This window comes from Notolabrus celidotus, chromosome 7, assembly GCF_009762535.1.
Source record: "Notolabrus celidotus isolate fNotCel1 chromosome 7, fNotCel1.pri, whole genome shotgun sequence".
NCBI lineage: Eukaryota > Metazoa > Chordata > Actinopteri > Labriformes > Labridae > Notolabrus > Notolabrus celidotus.
The window spans coordinates 17181372-17197698 of NC_048278.1; the positions used below are offsets into that span (position 1 = coordinate 17181372).

At 42.7% G+C, this 16327-nt stretch overlaps 1 protein-coding gene across 1 annotated transcript in view; it reads left to right on the plus strand.

The window, feature by feature from the left end:
- tnrc6c2 (trinucleotide repeat containing adaptor 6C2) overlaps nucleotides 1–16327 on the plus strand; it is a 54213-nt gene that overhangs the window by 7541 nt on the left and 30345 nt on the right. Inside the window, 3 exon segments of the mRNA XM_034688400.1 lie at nucleotides 4727–4828; nucleotides 5220–5241; nucleotides 15584–16009. Coding sequence (XP_034544291.1) covers nucleotides 4766–4828; nucleotides 5220–5241; nucleotides 15584–16009 — 511 coding nt within the window. The 5' untranslated portion in view covers nucleotides 4727–4765.

A 16327-nucleotide genomic window follows, 5' to 3' on the forward strand; every position in this document is an offset into this window, starting at 1 on the left:
TCACAAGGCACTCTCTCCACCTGCTGAAAGCAAATCAGGTATGCACAGAATGCTCGCAAACCAACCAGCCAGTTTGTGTCTTAGTGTGACTGAGGGATGGAAACACCAACCAACAACATTGTTGTTATCAATTCTGGCATTTACAGGCTTGTTTTCCCCGAGCCATTCAGGTCGAGTGAACACAAATGCACACCCACATGGGTTTGTGGAGAATGGTTGAGGGTCTGTAGAAACAGAGGCAGGTTTTGAGGAATTGTATCCCCAGGTAAGGGCTGTCCATGATAATGTTCGTGTAATAAGGCTCAGGAGAGCCCTGTGGCTTCTCTGCTGCCACAGGAATGGATGTTTGGCTGAATGGTAATGCTGGTGGAGAGTTGATTTGCCACGTTATTTTTTTTACCACAACATGACCATATTACTTGTTTTTGCTGAGAGTATAGTTTTTCCTACCCTTCCTTTTTCTCCTACCATCTCTCCATCTCTCGTGATTGGTGCAGAAAGCCGTTCGGAACACGCTTTCTTTGCAGCTCTTTCCCCTTTCATGTTTTCCTTGATCTCGCCCCCTTTGTCTTTACCTTCTTTCTTAATTTCCTTTCTTCTAAGTCTCGCTTCTCCTCATTCTCCTCCCTCCATCTCTTAATTCTTGCAGTCAAGGTGCATGGGTATTTTAGTTCCTCTCCCCTCCCCATCTTGTCTCCCTGTCTCCCCACGTCTGCCTGCCTCAATAGAGCCCCGTTCATTTTTTTTTCGACTCCTCTATATCTCCAGTGAGGATTCTTTCTCTCTTTTCCCTCTTCCAGCGTAGTCTCTCTTCTTTCACTCCGTGCCCCTGTCTGCATCTGCGGCGGCTGTCGTTCTTAATTGGTGTTGCTCCGCTTCTGCTTTCATCCTCTGCCTGTTTTTTTTCCCTTTCCTCTCATCCCCTCTCCGAAACCTCATCGCTCCTTCTCCTCCCACCTCCCTCTCCTCTGCATCCCTGGCAGAAAAAGACAGGCATCAAACAGACTGCCTCCCGCCTGTGTACATCAAGCTTCCCTGTGTGTGTCTGTGTGTTTTTAGTGTGCCATAGTCTGTGTGTTGGGAGTTTTTTCATCCCCTTCATTCCCGTACAGTGTGTTCCTGTCGTCATGCCTCCTTCTATAGCACTATTTTCCATGGATGTGGGGCTGTTTATCACTGCACAGGAAGAGAGGATATGCAACTCACTATGCAACTCTTTACAGTTCTCCAGCAGCCCCAGTTTGCTGAGATTTTCAACTCAAACTTTGTATTTTTAAGAAAAGCTACTAAGTCAATGTTCAATCCCTGGATAGGAGGGCTTAAGATGTAGGCTTGACACAAAGTCAGGTCCTCTTATGTCGAATTGCTGGGATGAATGGTGGCCTGACTTTGTGCAAAACCCTAGCATCAGATCCCTTTGGTATTTGCATCAATATTGTACAACAAAGAATATAAATGTATTGGGGTTTTTTGTTCAAATGAGGCCATTACACACAATGCTTTGTTTCAAAGCAAAAACGTAGCCTGGCCCATTCAGCAGCTCAAATAAATGTTCAGTAAAGACTGACATGTGGAAGCATCTGGCAGCACAGCACATATTTGTAACTTTGGACGGTACACGGCTAACTCTTGAACATGCGGTTAAACAGTGTGCTAGCTTCCACAAAACAATATGCTAATCAAACAGTTTTGAAGGAGCTGGGAAACACTTAATTTAATCTTTTCTTTGGGAGTAGCTGTTGGCTTGCTTTTAGTGTTTGTCCTCATTTCACAGAGCTACATTTTGAATGAATATTAAACCTACAAGGTAACGAAGAAGGGCTGTCATTTATTTTAATTGAGCCTTTAATGTATTATTTTTAAAGGTGAGGAACAAGGAATTAATGGTTTAGTCACTCGCTACGTTTTTTTTAATGAGGGAGTCTAAACCCCATTCAATGTAAGAGAAGCCTGTATTAGTCAGGTTACCTCAAAACAAGACATGATTTGCCTAATTGCAGTGTCATTCTGTCAGCAAAGGGTAAACTTGATAGCTGAAAGGCAGCGCAGTGACACCCCAGGGTCAGTTCTGAGGATGTGCTGGTGTCAGCAGTACTGAGTGCAAGGGAAAGAGATGGGGAGAGGCAGGTAAGAATATATGTCAGGGCAGCGGAGGTCAGGAGGGAAGCTAATTTTGGCAGTGACTATGTCAGCTCAAAACACAACTGTCTGCTCTCACATTTCTCCCAAAAACTGTTCTTTTACCAGGCTACCTCCATCATCACAGTTAATTGAAAACCAGCCATTCTACTGAAAGCTTTGGTAGTGCATTGAAACACTTCCAAAAATATAAAAGATGTACTGCATAACAAAAGATTAATATGCAGGTGTGGTGTTCTAGTATTTCCACCATCTGTCTGGGTTACCCTAACATTAATTTGCCGTTGTCATAGAAGAATCTGACAGGGTATATCCTGGCTCTGATTACCAAAATGGCACAATAAGCTTTTCTAGGGAGGCTGTTAGCAGCAACTTTCAGTGAAAGAACATTATAGCGTGCAAATTTGGTGGCAAAAGCCATTTTTCCTCTCATAAGAATCTATTGTGGTGAATAGATTTGTGCAAGGGATTGTTGCGTTTAGTGGCCATGTGATACTATCATGCTGGATGGCTTAGCAGGGCTTGATTAGCTCAAATACTGGAAGAGATTGACCTTAATAAACTACTGCGTATGTTGTATATAACTATCTGAACACACACACATAATTTGAGCACCTATTTATTACCTTAGGGCTGCTTTCTCCTAGCTGCTGAGGTAGCACAATGACACACACAGACTCCTCTGTATGAAAAATTGCACTATGTATATGTATGTGTGAATGTAGAAGAGAGAGCAAGCAAATTCAGATGTGGAGGAGAGTAAAATTAATGTCAAGGTATCATTTTTGTTTTATTTTACTCCGCTGTCAATGCCATTCGTCTGGCAGCTTCTCTGCCCATCCGTATGCCTGTGGAACCTTTGTCTACCTCCTCTCTTTTCCTTTACTGCCACCGAGATATTAACAAACCATCAGACATTCACCGTGAGGCCTCTCCTGTCTCTGTGATTGACAGCTCCCTCCTCCTGCCAGTGGGAGGCATAGTGGGAGGTAGTCCTTTCATTAATCTTCGGTTATGAGCATTATGATTCATTCACACATTCAGATTTTGATTCATATCTGGCTCAGTGTAACCACATTTATTATTGTATCTTTAGTGTTCGTGTCAAGGACAGTACAAGTTAATCTACATTAGGGCTCGAATTGATGATCTTTATTATCCATCTGTCAATGAATCGTATTAAACATGTTCATATGTCAGAAAATAGTGAAGAATGACGATGACATCTCAGAGCCAAAAGTGTTGCTTGCTTTATCTGATCAATATAATGTAGAATCCAAGTTTTTCTATCGACTCTCAGATTTGTAAAACTTTAACAAGCAAAGTTTTGATGTTTCAGCTCAAATAACTTATGAAGGCTTATTTTAGAGTGCTTCAGTCATTTAGCCATTAACACAACCCAGCATCATGCGGCAAGAAAAGCTAACTAACAACTGGTTAGCAAGCTGAAACTAGAAAAGTAGTGCATGAAATCAAATAACATTTTCATATTTTTGATTGTACCTTTTGCTGTGAGATAAAACTGAAGTTTATTTTGTTAAACTTCTGTAAAGTTTGTAGCAAATTCAGCATTTGACTGTGAGAGTCATACCACTCTATTTCACCAGCGTAGAGCACAATGGCTTATTGTTGAAGGCAGGCGCGTGTGTCTGTGTGTGCTCTTGTACATGTTCTCTCCTTGGATGATAGCCAACAAATGGGAAGAGACCATTACTTCAGACTGACATGGACATGATTGATTGTATTTGCACATATTAGAGAGTTGTATCATTGATTTGATATGACACCGAGCTGCATTATAGATTGGTATCCATTGCACTTAGTGAAGACTAAACACACATTTAGCCCCTATGGTCGGGCTCATGCTTCTAATAGTTTCCAGGAGCCGTCACTAAAGCTGAGCCAAAAGAAATACAGGGTGAAATCAAGCACTTGCTTTTCCTGGCCCTGGGGCCAGCTATCTTGCTAGTTTGACTCCCGCCCACTAGAACCCGATCTTTGTTAAAAGGCCTTGTGTCTTGTTCTATAACTCTTTTTGGTCTTTATGTTGTCTTCCTTTTAGTTCTTTTAATCCCTCGCCATTTCCTGTTGGCTACTTTGAACCGGCTCTTCTACACTGGCCTTCACTCTTTCTGCTCACACTCTTCCTTTGTCTTCTCAAATACGTGCCTCTTTTCCTCTGCATTTTCTTTCTTTTTCTTTTTGTCCCCTTTTCTCTTACCTTTCTTATCCTCTCCTTTTTCAGTTTTGTCCATCAATTTAACGGCTTCCCTCAAAAGTGCCAAACTTGATTTTTGCAGATGGTGACTATAGTTGATGGAGATGTTTTTCTGCACACCAAGTGCACATTAGTTTAGACAGACACTGATGAAAAGGAGGAGGCTTAAAGTGTATATTCATAGTTTTGCTTGTGTGTTTGTGAAAGTAATTCAACATCAAACAAGGACAATGTGTTTGGGCCTGAATCCCATACATGTGCAAAGAGTCTTAAGCGCATGTTACATTTGTATGTAAAGGATACTGAGCATGTATGTCAGCTTTTGTCCATATTGTTTCACTCATAGCTCTTTCTTTCTCTGTTCAACAGCTGAGAAAAAACTAGCAACAGAAGGAAGAGAACCATTTGATGGAAGAAAAGAAAAAGAAAAAACAAGAAGAAAAGACTAAGACGGAAATCGCTCAGAAAAAGGTAAAGACGGGAATCATGCACATGCTTGCACAACAAACCTATTCAAGTTAGCAATGCTTATTCATTTTGCCTCATATAGCAGCCATTTCATCTCCCTTGAGTTTGAATAGAACAGAAAGGTCTTTTTCAAACCTCTTGTTTTTTAAAATGCCAAAGAAACCAATCCATTTCGGTGATTTTTAAGCAGCCAACTTCTTCTGACTTGTTTAGCTGAGTGGAAAACGTGATGAGTGGTTTGTGTTGGTGAATCATCCTACTCAGTCACACTATCCCATCCTCATTAAATGAAGATCTAGGTTTTGTCATAACACTCTTGATTTATCTGCAGTTATAAATGACTGTTGAATGTCACCTTCAGTGTATTAAAATCATCCCTCTCTTTTGCCTGCAGGCTGCTGATCAGAAACCCAAAGGTGAGTGTCATGTTCAAGTAAAAGACAACCACACTTTCACCTAATTATTTAAAACCACATTCCAGCTGCTGATGTACATGTATAAGCTCTGATTAAAACAATCTGACCCATTTAAGGACCAACTCACACACATACACATTACACATGCATTATACACACCCAGAATCAAGCGTTTATGTCCACAGATGGACACACAGTTTGCACATGCATGCACAATTGTGCCATTTGACTCTCTGCTTCACAGACACAGACACACACATGCACACACACGCACACACATGCGCACACACACACACACACACACACACACACACACACACACACACACACACACACACACACACACACACACACACACACACACACACACACACACACACACACACACACACACACAGACAGAGCAGAGCAAATACAGTGGAGTCTAATACAGGGTGATGCAAAGTGACGCCTAGTATGCCCGCAGCAGCAGGCAGTGAAGCGTGAGGGCACCCAGACAGCGCAGTGAGTGTGTGGAGGGTGGGGGGAGGGGAGATTGGGGTAAAGAAGGCAGGGAGATGAGGAGTGAAATAAAAGGAAGGCATGAACTTCAGTTGTAATGCAGGGAGAGTGCGACTGAAAGAATATTGTCCTCATGTGCCCTTGGTGTTCTTCTTGCTGGATGATAAAATAGTCTTTATCTGTGTAAAGCCTCAACATTACCTTTAGATTAATTACAAGTGTTTGCAGAATCCCTAGTGCTGCCTCTGTTGCTCCCAGTGACTGCTTGTGCTAGAAATTCTTTGGTTTGTGTGCTAATGATGCAAGACATGCAAGCTGGCCAGTGCTAATTATCAAGCCTTGCATCCTGCTTTGCTGTCTTTTCAGTGAGGGCAGCTCAGGATCTGCTCTGTTGTTTACATTTTGAGATGATGAAATCAATGCAAAATGTTTGAAATAGGTGTTTCATATGTACTGAATGCTGTAGGTGGCTTCTTCTAAACCCTCAGCGCCTGTGTCTGTGCCCTCCCCCCAGTTTGAGCAGCCGCTTGACCATCTGGGTGTTACTGTTAGGCTTTAACAAAGGTCACCACAGCTTGCCTTGAACTCTAACCTGTCTATTTAATTACCCTGCCTGTTCCTCGCTGTTCCACAACCCTCACTGGGAGCTTGGCCTATTAACTAGGTTTCAAAGCCTCTGCACAAGCTAGCTGCTTCTGATTTAAATAATTGTTTGTGTGCCTTAGATGGGCACACCTCCCCAGACTTATTACTCTTCATTCAAAGTTTGTATACATCTTAAGTCCTTTTTACAAATAGACATTCACACATGGAGGGTGTCTTTACAACCACAGACTAATGATGCAGGTGCTGAACAGTTTAATATGAGAATTTGAGAATAATTTTTTGCTCAACAGTGTGTCAGTGTTAAGTAAGATGCAGGAGTTACTGATGCTCTGTATTTGTCAAAAGTAGAATTTAATCTAATAGACTGTAACATATCAAATCCAATGTGGTAGATTACAGGCAAAACAATGGAAAGTGTATCACAGAACACAGTGCTTAATGTCTGTGTTGGCTGTACCTACTGTTATTGGCAAGAAAATATCATGAAAAATGACAGTCAGACTGAAAATGGAAAACTCTTCATGTAAAAGAGGCCCGTGGGCAGGGGCCCAACTAAGAAGGAAAAGGAGGGGTAGAAGGAGGAAATGGAACAGGGCGTTTGCAGGCCAGATTACAGCAAAAATGAAGACAGGAATAGGAGAAAAAAAAAGTAATGAAGCAGCGGGTTCTGGTAGACGAGTGCCAAAAATGATCGTGGAAGTCAATGAAGGTGCTAATATAAAAGAGGACTAATGACATGGACATTTATTTTATGGTATGTTTAATGAGAGATAGAGATAGAAAGACACATAGAACGAGGTTCTGATTGTGTAAGTAGTGGGTTGTCATGCAGAAAGAAAGTATGGAGAAAGCGGTCTGTTGGAAGACTAATCGTTCAGTGAGCCATCCGGACCTCTGTGAGTTTGCTCATAACCTCCCATCTGCAATATCGTTTAAAAGGAAGGTGGCACCCACTGGAATGAGCTGGGTTTTAATGTGTGACACTAAATAATAGAGGTCTGTGTATATGCGCGAGGGAGAAAATCAGTATGCAGTAGTGATTTGTGTCTTTCCATCCATATCAGTGAATTCTGCCTTCCTTATACACTATCAGAAATTGGTAGACACATACACATTCACACCACCTCCCCCATCCTCATCGTCTTTTCCCTCTCTGCATCTCTGCAGGCCTCCTAGGTCCCAGGCATTTCAATTTGTTTGTGGTAATCGATCTCGGCCTGGCGCGTTCATATGTATGAAAATGAGATAAAGCTGCGGTGCAGTAGAATTAACTTCTCTGCCCCCCATTAGGCATGGAGCTTCAATGAACGCAGGGTTCCAGGAGGCATTGTCCCTCTGCCCCCCTCCCCCCACACAAACATACAGGCTGGACCTCTGATGCAGGGCCCTCCCTCCCTGCCTCCTGGTCCCCATTACCTCAGAGGGATGCTGATTATTCACCCGAGCACACATGCAGCTTCATCACAATCTCTGCCACCACTGCAATCACAATCAGTCAGCAGGACAAGTTCACATACATAGCTACCTCTACAAAAGCATGCACATGCCAAGATACACACATACACACACACACACACACATGGACCAGTGCACAGCTAGTGAACATATCTGTTACCTGCAGTGTTTCAAGATGAAGTAAAAGACGAACACATTCCTCACAGATAGTCATACCTGGAGATACTCAATGTATTCTCTGTGAGTAGATTAAAAGCCTACTTTGTGAAATTGTAAAACAATAAAGACAATACTATACTCAGCTTAGCATGGACACACAAACACACACTCAAACACAAGTTATGAGAAAACAATGCCTGAGCAATTCATGAAACAGGTGATGGCACACAGACACAGAGAGCCATAAGTAATACAACATTGCTCCCGCCGTGTTCTGACACCCCAGGAATAAAAAAATAATCTACTATCTCCAGTTTTGCTGCTTTTGCACTTTTTACCGCTGAGAGGTTTGAGAATAAATGTACGCCTGTCACTGCCCCGTCCCTCACTCTCCTCCTCACCCACGCATTTTCTCCTGCCTTATTTCATTTCACCCTAGATACGCTCATCACCGCCGACCACATCTGAGGATAAAACATATTAACACGGAGTCACCACGCTTATAACAGCATTATATTTTTCAAAGTGGCAAGCAACGAACATAAACATAAGTGCGTCGTATAATTCTGTATTGGATTAATTTGCAATTTCACATGCTATTAATTGCGTCAACACTTTTGAAAGGGAATTTCATGAATCACAATCTAATTAGTGGCTAATTTACTTTAGCATTCAGGCTGCTTTTCTCTTCTCTGAACCACGTTTATAAACACTCAGTGAATTAATAGTGAATAGCTTGTGAATTACGTACTGTGGATTTATGACTGCCAAGCATAATTGTTTTCCCTCTACCCCTCCATGTGCTCACCCCACATGCATATCAAGTATTGGAGCAGGGGGAGACGGGCAGAGAGAAAGGAAACATGGGGTGCACAAACTCAAACAATGCTTTCCTCTCTGTGTATTCTTGTTGCAAGATCACTCGCAAGCTGCTGACAAGCGAGCCTGTTCTGTGCCTTTTGCCCCTCCCCCATCATCTCCTCCCCCTCCAACAGCGAGCTGCTTCATGTCACATATCAGGCAGATTAATAGGATGTAGCTGAACTGATATGAATGACAGCTCAGCCTGTGCTTTGAGGACACGGTGTTCACATATATACGTGTGTCTGTAAGGTTCAAAGGCTGTCTTTATGCACGCATGAGGGGCTCCTTTCGCTCTCCCTTCAGGCCATTATCAAATCAAGCAGATAGACCACAGTAGACTTTTCAAGATTAGCATAGCAGTCTGTTTGTTAAATATGGCTTGATGAGATTATTTTTCTCTTATTTTTTTTTAAAGTTCAAGGACACGCAAAACCTCGGCAAGAGAACGTCACATTGAGGTTGTGACTCCTTTTCCTATTTCATAGTATGGACGTTTTTCAACCGCAGGAACTTTACCCCAGAACTAGGGACTTTACCCCTGAACTACATTCATTTGGACCGGAGGAACCAGGGTCTAAATTTTGTTCAGGGGTAGTTAATCTCCCCCTGAAAAGCCCATACTGGGGGTAGTACTTTTCAAAGGTCCTGGGACTTTCAGCTGAACGTAACGGTATTTGTGGAGTTTACACAGTTGTTGAAACACAAAGGGAGTTCCTGGGAATGCATGCTAGTTTAGTTATTTATTAAGATTTCAAAATATTATTTAATATAATTTTTTCCTTCATATGTCACTGGCCTGATTTGCACAATCTACCTGGGACTTCAGCCCGCAGTCGAAACGCAGACAACAATGGGGGCAGAGGAACCTTTTTGTTCAGGGTAAAGTAGTTCTGGGAGCTAAAAGACACCGGAACTCTTGGATTGAAATGCAACTTATGTCCTTTGCTCCAATGACCCAGCAGCTTTGAGTAGGATGAGACTACTTTTCTTATTTGGATTCAATCCAAAAAAGTTTAGATACCCTCAACCAAGCTGTGCATCCATCAGATTTGAAATATATTAGTCCTCAGGTGTTTGCCACCCTCAGGCACTGACCTCAGTTGTGGTTGGGGTGATCCTGTGAATTATCTGCTTCAAGGGCTAAAACGCCAAGAGGGGTTTCTCTGAAGGACTCTGTCATAACCCTGACTGCCAGGAGAGACACAGCTAAGCCTGCAGAGTGAGAGAAAGGAGCCCTGGCATTGAGAGGGGGTGAGGGGCACTGATTTAGGAGAGAGAGGTTAGAGGAGGCGTGGTATGGGAAGAGGTCACAAGAGGCACAGGGGTCACAAGAGGCAAAAGGTGGTGCATTAGGCAACTGTCGGTCTCTATAGTAACAGTCCATATAGGAAGGGTGAGGGGTGAGAATTTCTGCCTTTATATTGTGAACGTGTGAGGGGTTTTCTGTGTTTCTCCACTTATACTGGCAGATGGGACCTTTACGAGACACACCCACTTGACCTTCCCTTTTGTGCATAAACATATGCACATACATCTGCCTTCTGTGACGTTAAGGTCCTCTTGGTGTGTAACACAACTAGTTCTTATTTATCTGTGCCCATGCTGATCCAGCATCAGGAATATAACATGTTTAGCACAATTGCAAAATACCTCGCTAGCATTTTTTATTTAAAGGCTTAATATCAAGAATTATTTTACTAAATGTATTAAGCCTCTATTAATATCACTATCTCCCTTCACAGTAAACTTATATTTAGAATATCTAGCCACAAGGATTTCCTGTAATTTCAACAGGTGAAAGAGTTCTTTTCACCTGTTCTGATGTTGGTTTTGTGGAATGTAGATCAAAAGTGTCGAGCAGTGTAGTGACTAACTTCTCCCACGAAAAGGGAAGCAGTCTGAGTGCTCATTGAATGAGTAAGGAGCCAAAATCTGCTAAGGCAGGGAGTTTGCGGAAGGAACTGAGAGATGTGAAACAGAAGAGGTCATGAACTCAGTTCACACTCTTATTTTCAGCATGTGCACTTCATCCATCCATCTAACCACTCGATTTCATATTGTTTTCATAAGGGAAAAAAAAAGATACACACCATAGTACCCCTATTAACAAAAGCACAAGGAGCATGTGTTAAATTGCTTAACACAGATGTAACTCACTTAAACACAAGCTTTATTCCTTACCTTACGTACCTCTCTGCTCTTATTGGATTAAGACGTGCAGCATTGTGTTTAGCAGATGCCCGTGTGTTGTGTCTGTCCCTCCCCCTTCTGTAGACACATGCATAATAAAGTGGCTCTGCAGACAATATACAGAAGGGATGCGGGAACCTGCTCTGCCTGGCATTAAGCTCAGGGAACCAATCACAGTTCTTTACAATGATCCCCTACCCTTTGCCTATTTTATGGCTTTCTTACTCCATATCTGATTCCTTTGTGTATTCCCCTTTGCCATCCTTTTTTTCCCCTTTATCTATGCTGACTTGCTGCCTTTTCTTAAGCAGTCGCTCAGTCTCTCGCTCTCTTTCATTGTGTGTGTAATTAACCATTTAGTGTGTAGAAGTGCTGTAATTAAAAGTTTGGTGCGAGGTTACAGAGCGCGCCTCAGCTGGAGGGTTTAATGGAATTTACAGTGCACTTGATACAAATGCTTATTTAATTGGCTATCCCTTTCAGCATCAATTACAGGCACTAAGGTCACCAACACATGACACAACTCTCACTTGTACTGGTGTTTCTGTAGTATTTGCTACCAAATGTAGATGATTATACATGTTGATTTTTAAATGTCTCACTTTCCTATCTTTTTCCCGTCTGTGTTATGTTTTAGTTTCTCCTTATTTCTAGAAAGTTATGTCAAATGCAGTTGGTCATCTTCTCTGGTGCTTAGGGTACAAAATATCCCTCCTGATTCATCCATTTAAAAAGCAGCTGTATCAGGTCATCAAGAAATACAGTCAGTAATCTACTTTAAAAAATCATGGCCTACAGATTTGACAGCATATGATACATTTCTCAAGCTGCCAATTAGAAGTCATATACCAAAATATCATCTGCTTAATAAGCATCTAAACCCTGTTTCTGCAAAGCTGCTATTCATTCCGTTTAGTTCAATAAACTTGAAACCTCACTGATTTAATGAGTGGAGTTCATTGCCTTTCACTGGAAGAAAGTGTAACCAGCATGCTTTTCACTTTCCTCATTTAATCTTTTACAGACACACTCGCATCATAGGGATTTCCCCACTTTTTTTCCTTTTTCCCCTCAGAGTCTTCTCTATTAAGCTCACCCCCCACCTCTCCTAAATCTCTTACTCATTCACCATGGATTAAGGAAAGATTGCTCCTCCCCCAAATAAAAGATATGTCTCAGTGAAAGTATTTAATTTTTCTCAGATCAGAGGGGAGCTGTGTCTCTTACACATGCTGTTCTTTTCGCCTTTTGGTGCTCTTGCTGTCTCATGTGTGCGGTTACGTCTGTGTGTACACATCCCTTCTTTCTAAGGAGAACATAAATTCTCACTATAATACTCAGATTACACTGTAGATGGTTGCATTCCCAGCTGGAGGGTGTTATAAAAGCATTCTCATAAGAAATAACTCAACACTACCTCCTTCGCAACCATAGCATGATGTTATTGGAACAGGTGTGTGACAAAGTGATTTGAATTTGCCATGGTTATTTAAGACAGATATGTCATTGTTAGTGTGGAAGAAATAAGACATGTTCATCTGCAACAAAAAGGAGTTGCAGCTTGTATACACCCTTGTTACTACAGCAACACAAACACAGGCTGTACAAGGCAGGGTGTGTATCAGGCATGAGCTAAGGGACTCATGTGTCTGTCTCCTGGGCTCATCTGCTCCCTGTGCCAGACTGACAGCAGATATAAACAGTGAGCTGGCTGAGTAACATCCATATGTGTCTTTTGATCAAATTTTTCTGGGAACTAAGATGTCCCAGAAACTCAGGAAGTTCCTTCAGCGCGTGCGTGTATGTGTGTGTGAGATGCCAGTCTAGATGAGTAACACATAATAAAAATGTCTTTGTAGAAAACTTTTGTGCAACTGTGATGGTTGTCAGAATCACAGAAGTGGGGGAGATTAAAAGAGGCAGAAGGCCAGAAACCCTGGAATAAGCAGGTCCACTGCTAAATATTTCCTCCCTATGGGTGTTATTGCAGGAAAATGGTTAGGTAATACAGCCAACTTTCTCTTCTGTTTTCCAAGACATGGCTGCATAAGCCATCATTTAAGCCCCCCCCCAAAAAAAGAAGTTGCTCGGGGTCCAGCAACTGTTAGCATGTGCTTATAGCTGAATAAATTCTGCACACAAATATTCCTGCTTGCAAAAAAATTGCTCTCTGGTACATACCTTTAGTTTTAAAAGGTTACAGGGTGTCTTAATAAATTATTTCATAACAGTCTTTAGGTAAACCATATAGCAGGTGGAAAGTATAGTAGATAGGAGCCAAAAACTATATGCATCAGCTAAGACTGGTTGCAGTTGAAAGATGTGGAAGAAATGAAAGCATATGTAGGTTGGTTGATGGCAGGGATTTGGAGTGGGGAGATGAAGGGCTAAGAACAGGGAAATAAAAACAAGGGAGGGTAGAAATGAGTCAAAAACACAAGATGAGTAAAGGCCTTGGGGGTGAATAACATGTTGAGTACCAGGCTAAGAGACAGGTAGACACAGAATAAGAGAGTGAGCAAAAGAGAAAGGAAGAGAGAGAGTAGTGGGGTTTGGGAGCAACCCACTGATGGGGAGCCTGGAGAAGAAAGGGGGCAGGGCAGCATGTTTTCGCCATCCTGCTGTCTGATTGGTCAGGACAGTGTGAAGCGGGCTGAGCTGAATTTAATCAGAAATGTGCGTCACCAGCTGCAGTTCAAAGCCAACAGCCAGCCAGATACTGCTGGAGGGGGCAGGCCCACTCTCTCTCTCTCTTTCTCCATCTCCCTCCATCGGTCTCCCTCTCTGCATAAGTTTTGGGGCGAAATTTAATTTGTGAAAGGGAATCAAACAACTATAAAAGGTTTTTTTTTATCTTGTACATGAGTATTGTATTAATTATGTTTCTTAGAAACTTGTCAATCTTTTGTGTGATGGACATAGTTAGATATACAGAAACTATGAATTCAATTTTTCCTTCATGCTACTGCTGTGTCTTTGTGTCAGCAGGTAGGCAGTCATCTAGATTAGTGTTGGGCTCACTGAGAGAGCCTCTGTTTTTAGCTGTGCTTTCAGACCAGCTCTTGGCAGGCACAGTGAATACCTCTGTGCTCTGAATTTACTTTAACCTCCGGTGCAGCAGCTTTGCCCCCCCATGTATGTGTGTTTGTGTGTGAGAAAGTGTGTGTCACTGTGTGTTTGATTTCCAGCACTGCAGTCCAGGAAAAGTTCAGATTCTCACACTGGTCAGTTGGAAGCTTTAAGATCCAATTACTTCTGTGCCATCTTTTACCCATTAATTCTCTCTCTCTCTCTCTCTCTCTCTCTCTCTCTCTCTCTCTCTCTCTCTCTCTCTCTCTCTCTCTCTCTCTCTCTCTCTCTCTCTCTCTCTCCCTCTCTCCCTCTCTCCCTCTCTCCCTCTCTCTCAGTCTCAGTCTCAGCTGTTGTGTAGTTTGGCCATATGCATCAAGGGACTGTAAAGAAAAACAACATCAACTCTGTTCATCGTGTTTTTCCCGTGCCACAAGAAACTGTCATTTATGGCAGCTCTGAGGCCATTAGCTATTGGCAACCAGTATGTGAGCAGCTATTTTTGTGCACCAGGTTGAGTATTACTATACCAGTGAGGTTTGGCTCCAATCTCTACTGAATTCACAGCCATAAGTGCATACAGCTACACAATCACACCAGCAGCCTATTTACCTTCCCGAAGAGTATTATTCAGTGTTTTGGGTCAGTATTTTTTTATTACCGGCTTTGAGCACCCTGGAGAGAAAACTTTAGCCAAGCCAATCTGTCGGGTCGCTAGCTGTCCAGGTCCTGCTAATAAACCTTTCAGGCTAACACTCAATTAGACGGCTGGCTGGTCACTGCAACCATAGGGAAAGGGTCAGGCTGAGGCCAAAAACAGCAGGGAAAGGTGTTTGTGCATGTGCGTGCGTGCGTGCGTGCGTGCGTGCGTGCGTGCGTGCGTGCGTGCGTGCGTACGTGCGTGTGTGTGTGGATGCGTTTGTGGAATGGAGTGTAATGAAGAGGAAAGGAGTTGTCTCCATGTGTTTGTGTGTGTCCATGTTCAGTCAGCAGAAAAAAATATGACCTTTTCGTAGAGTACATCTGGGCCAGTAACATATGTTCAACAAAAGGTTGCATGAGGCAATTAAGTTAAAGGGATACCACACTGCGACATACTATGCAGACGGATAGACATGCAATTATTAACACCTTCTGAGAACTGCTCATACAATAAAGTACATCAATTTAAATGGACGGGGGCTGCATGATGGTGTTTACTGCTCATTCTTTAAAGATTTCTGCCCCAGTTATTTGAGTTTTTATTTCATTTACTATTCTCCTGTTGATTCCAAAGCGTTTTTTTAATGTGCCGTTACACACAATAGTTATATTATAACAATCAGAAAGGGGTTTAACTACACCAATGCTTCTCTAAACCTTTCGTTTAGAGGCTTCTCGACCCACATCCCAGAAGAAATTCTGCTATATGAAGGACGAATAATAAGCTAACCCAGTCATTAATACCTTGCTCCCTGCATGTGTCTTTCTATGTGGGTGTGCCTGTGTGTCCATCCAGTGCCAGAGCCTGCTCCCACTAAGCCCAGTCTCGGCCCACCCCACCACCTTCACCCCGCCAGCCCTACGCTGCCCCTATACTCCTCCTCCTCCTCCTCCTTCTCCTCTTCTTCTGGCAATGGCAAGCGTGCCTCCTCCAGTAGCCAACTCCCGACTCAGACTCCCCCTCAGCAGCAGTGCCAGTTGTCCTCTGCCAGTGCTCGCTACCCGCCCAGAGAGGTGCCCCCGCGCTTCCGCCAGCAGGAGCACAAGCAGCTACTGAAGAGAGGCCAGCCACTGCCTGCAGGAGCCCTCTGCGCTCTCACCCTCTCCTCCTCCACCTCTTCCTTCTCCTCCTCGCCCTCATCATCTTCCTCTTCTTCTTCTTCTACAACTACCAGAACCTCCCCAAATTCTGCTGCGTCCACTGCAGGCAAACGCCACCAAGGTTTGTTTCCAAACAGTTGAAAAATTAATTCTTTTTGGTGGCTACGTGCAAAAAATTTCATCCTTACTCTTTTTATTTTGCATGTTGGCTGTATTTTGGCTGCATGTTCTGCAGTTTGCTTGATTAGCTGAGAAACTTAATCCTTCAATTCTAGTCTACTGATATTCCAAAATTTGTGAGTGACTTGTAACATGCTTAGAATTCTAAATAGGTTCCTCAGGACTTCATTTAGTTTCATGTTTGGTTTGTATTCAGATGGCTTGGCACTGATAGAGTGGTATGCAAAGAGGCATTGACAGATTCACTGCTTTGTGGATG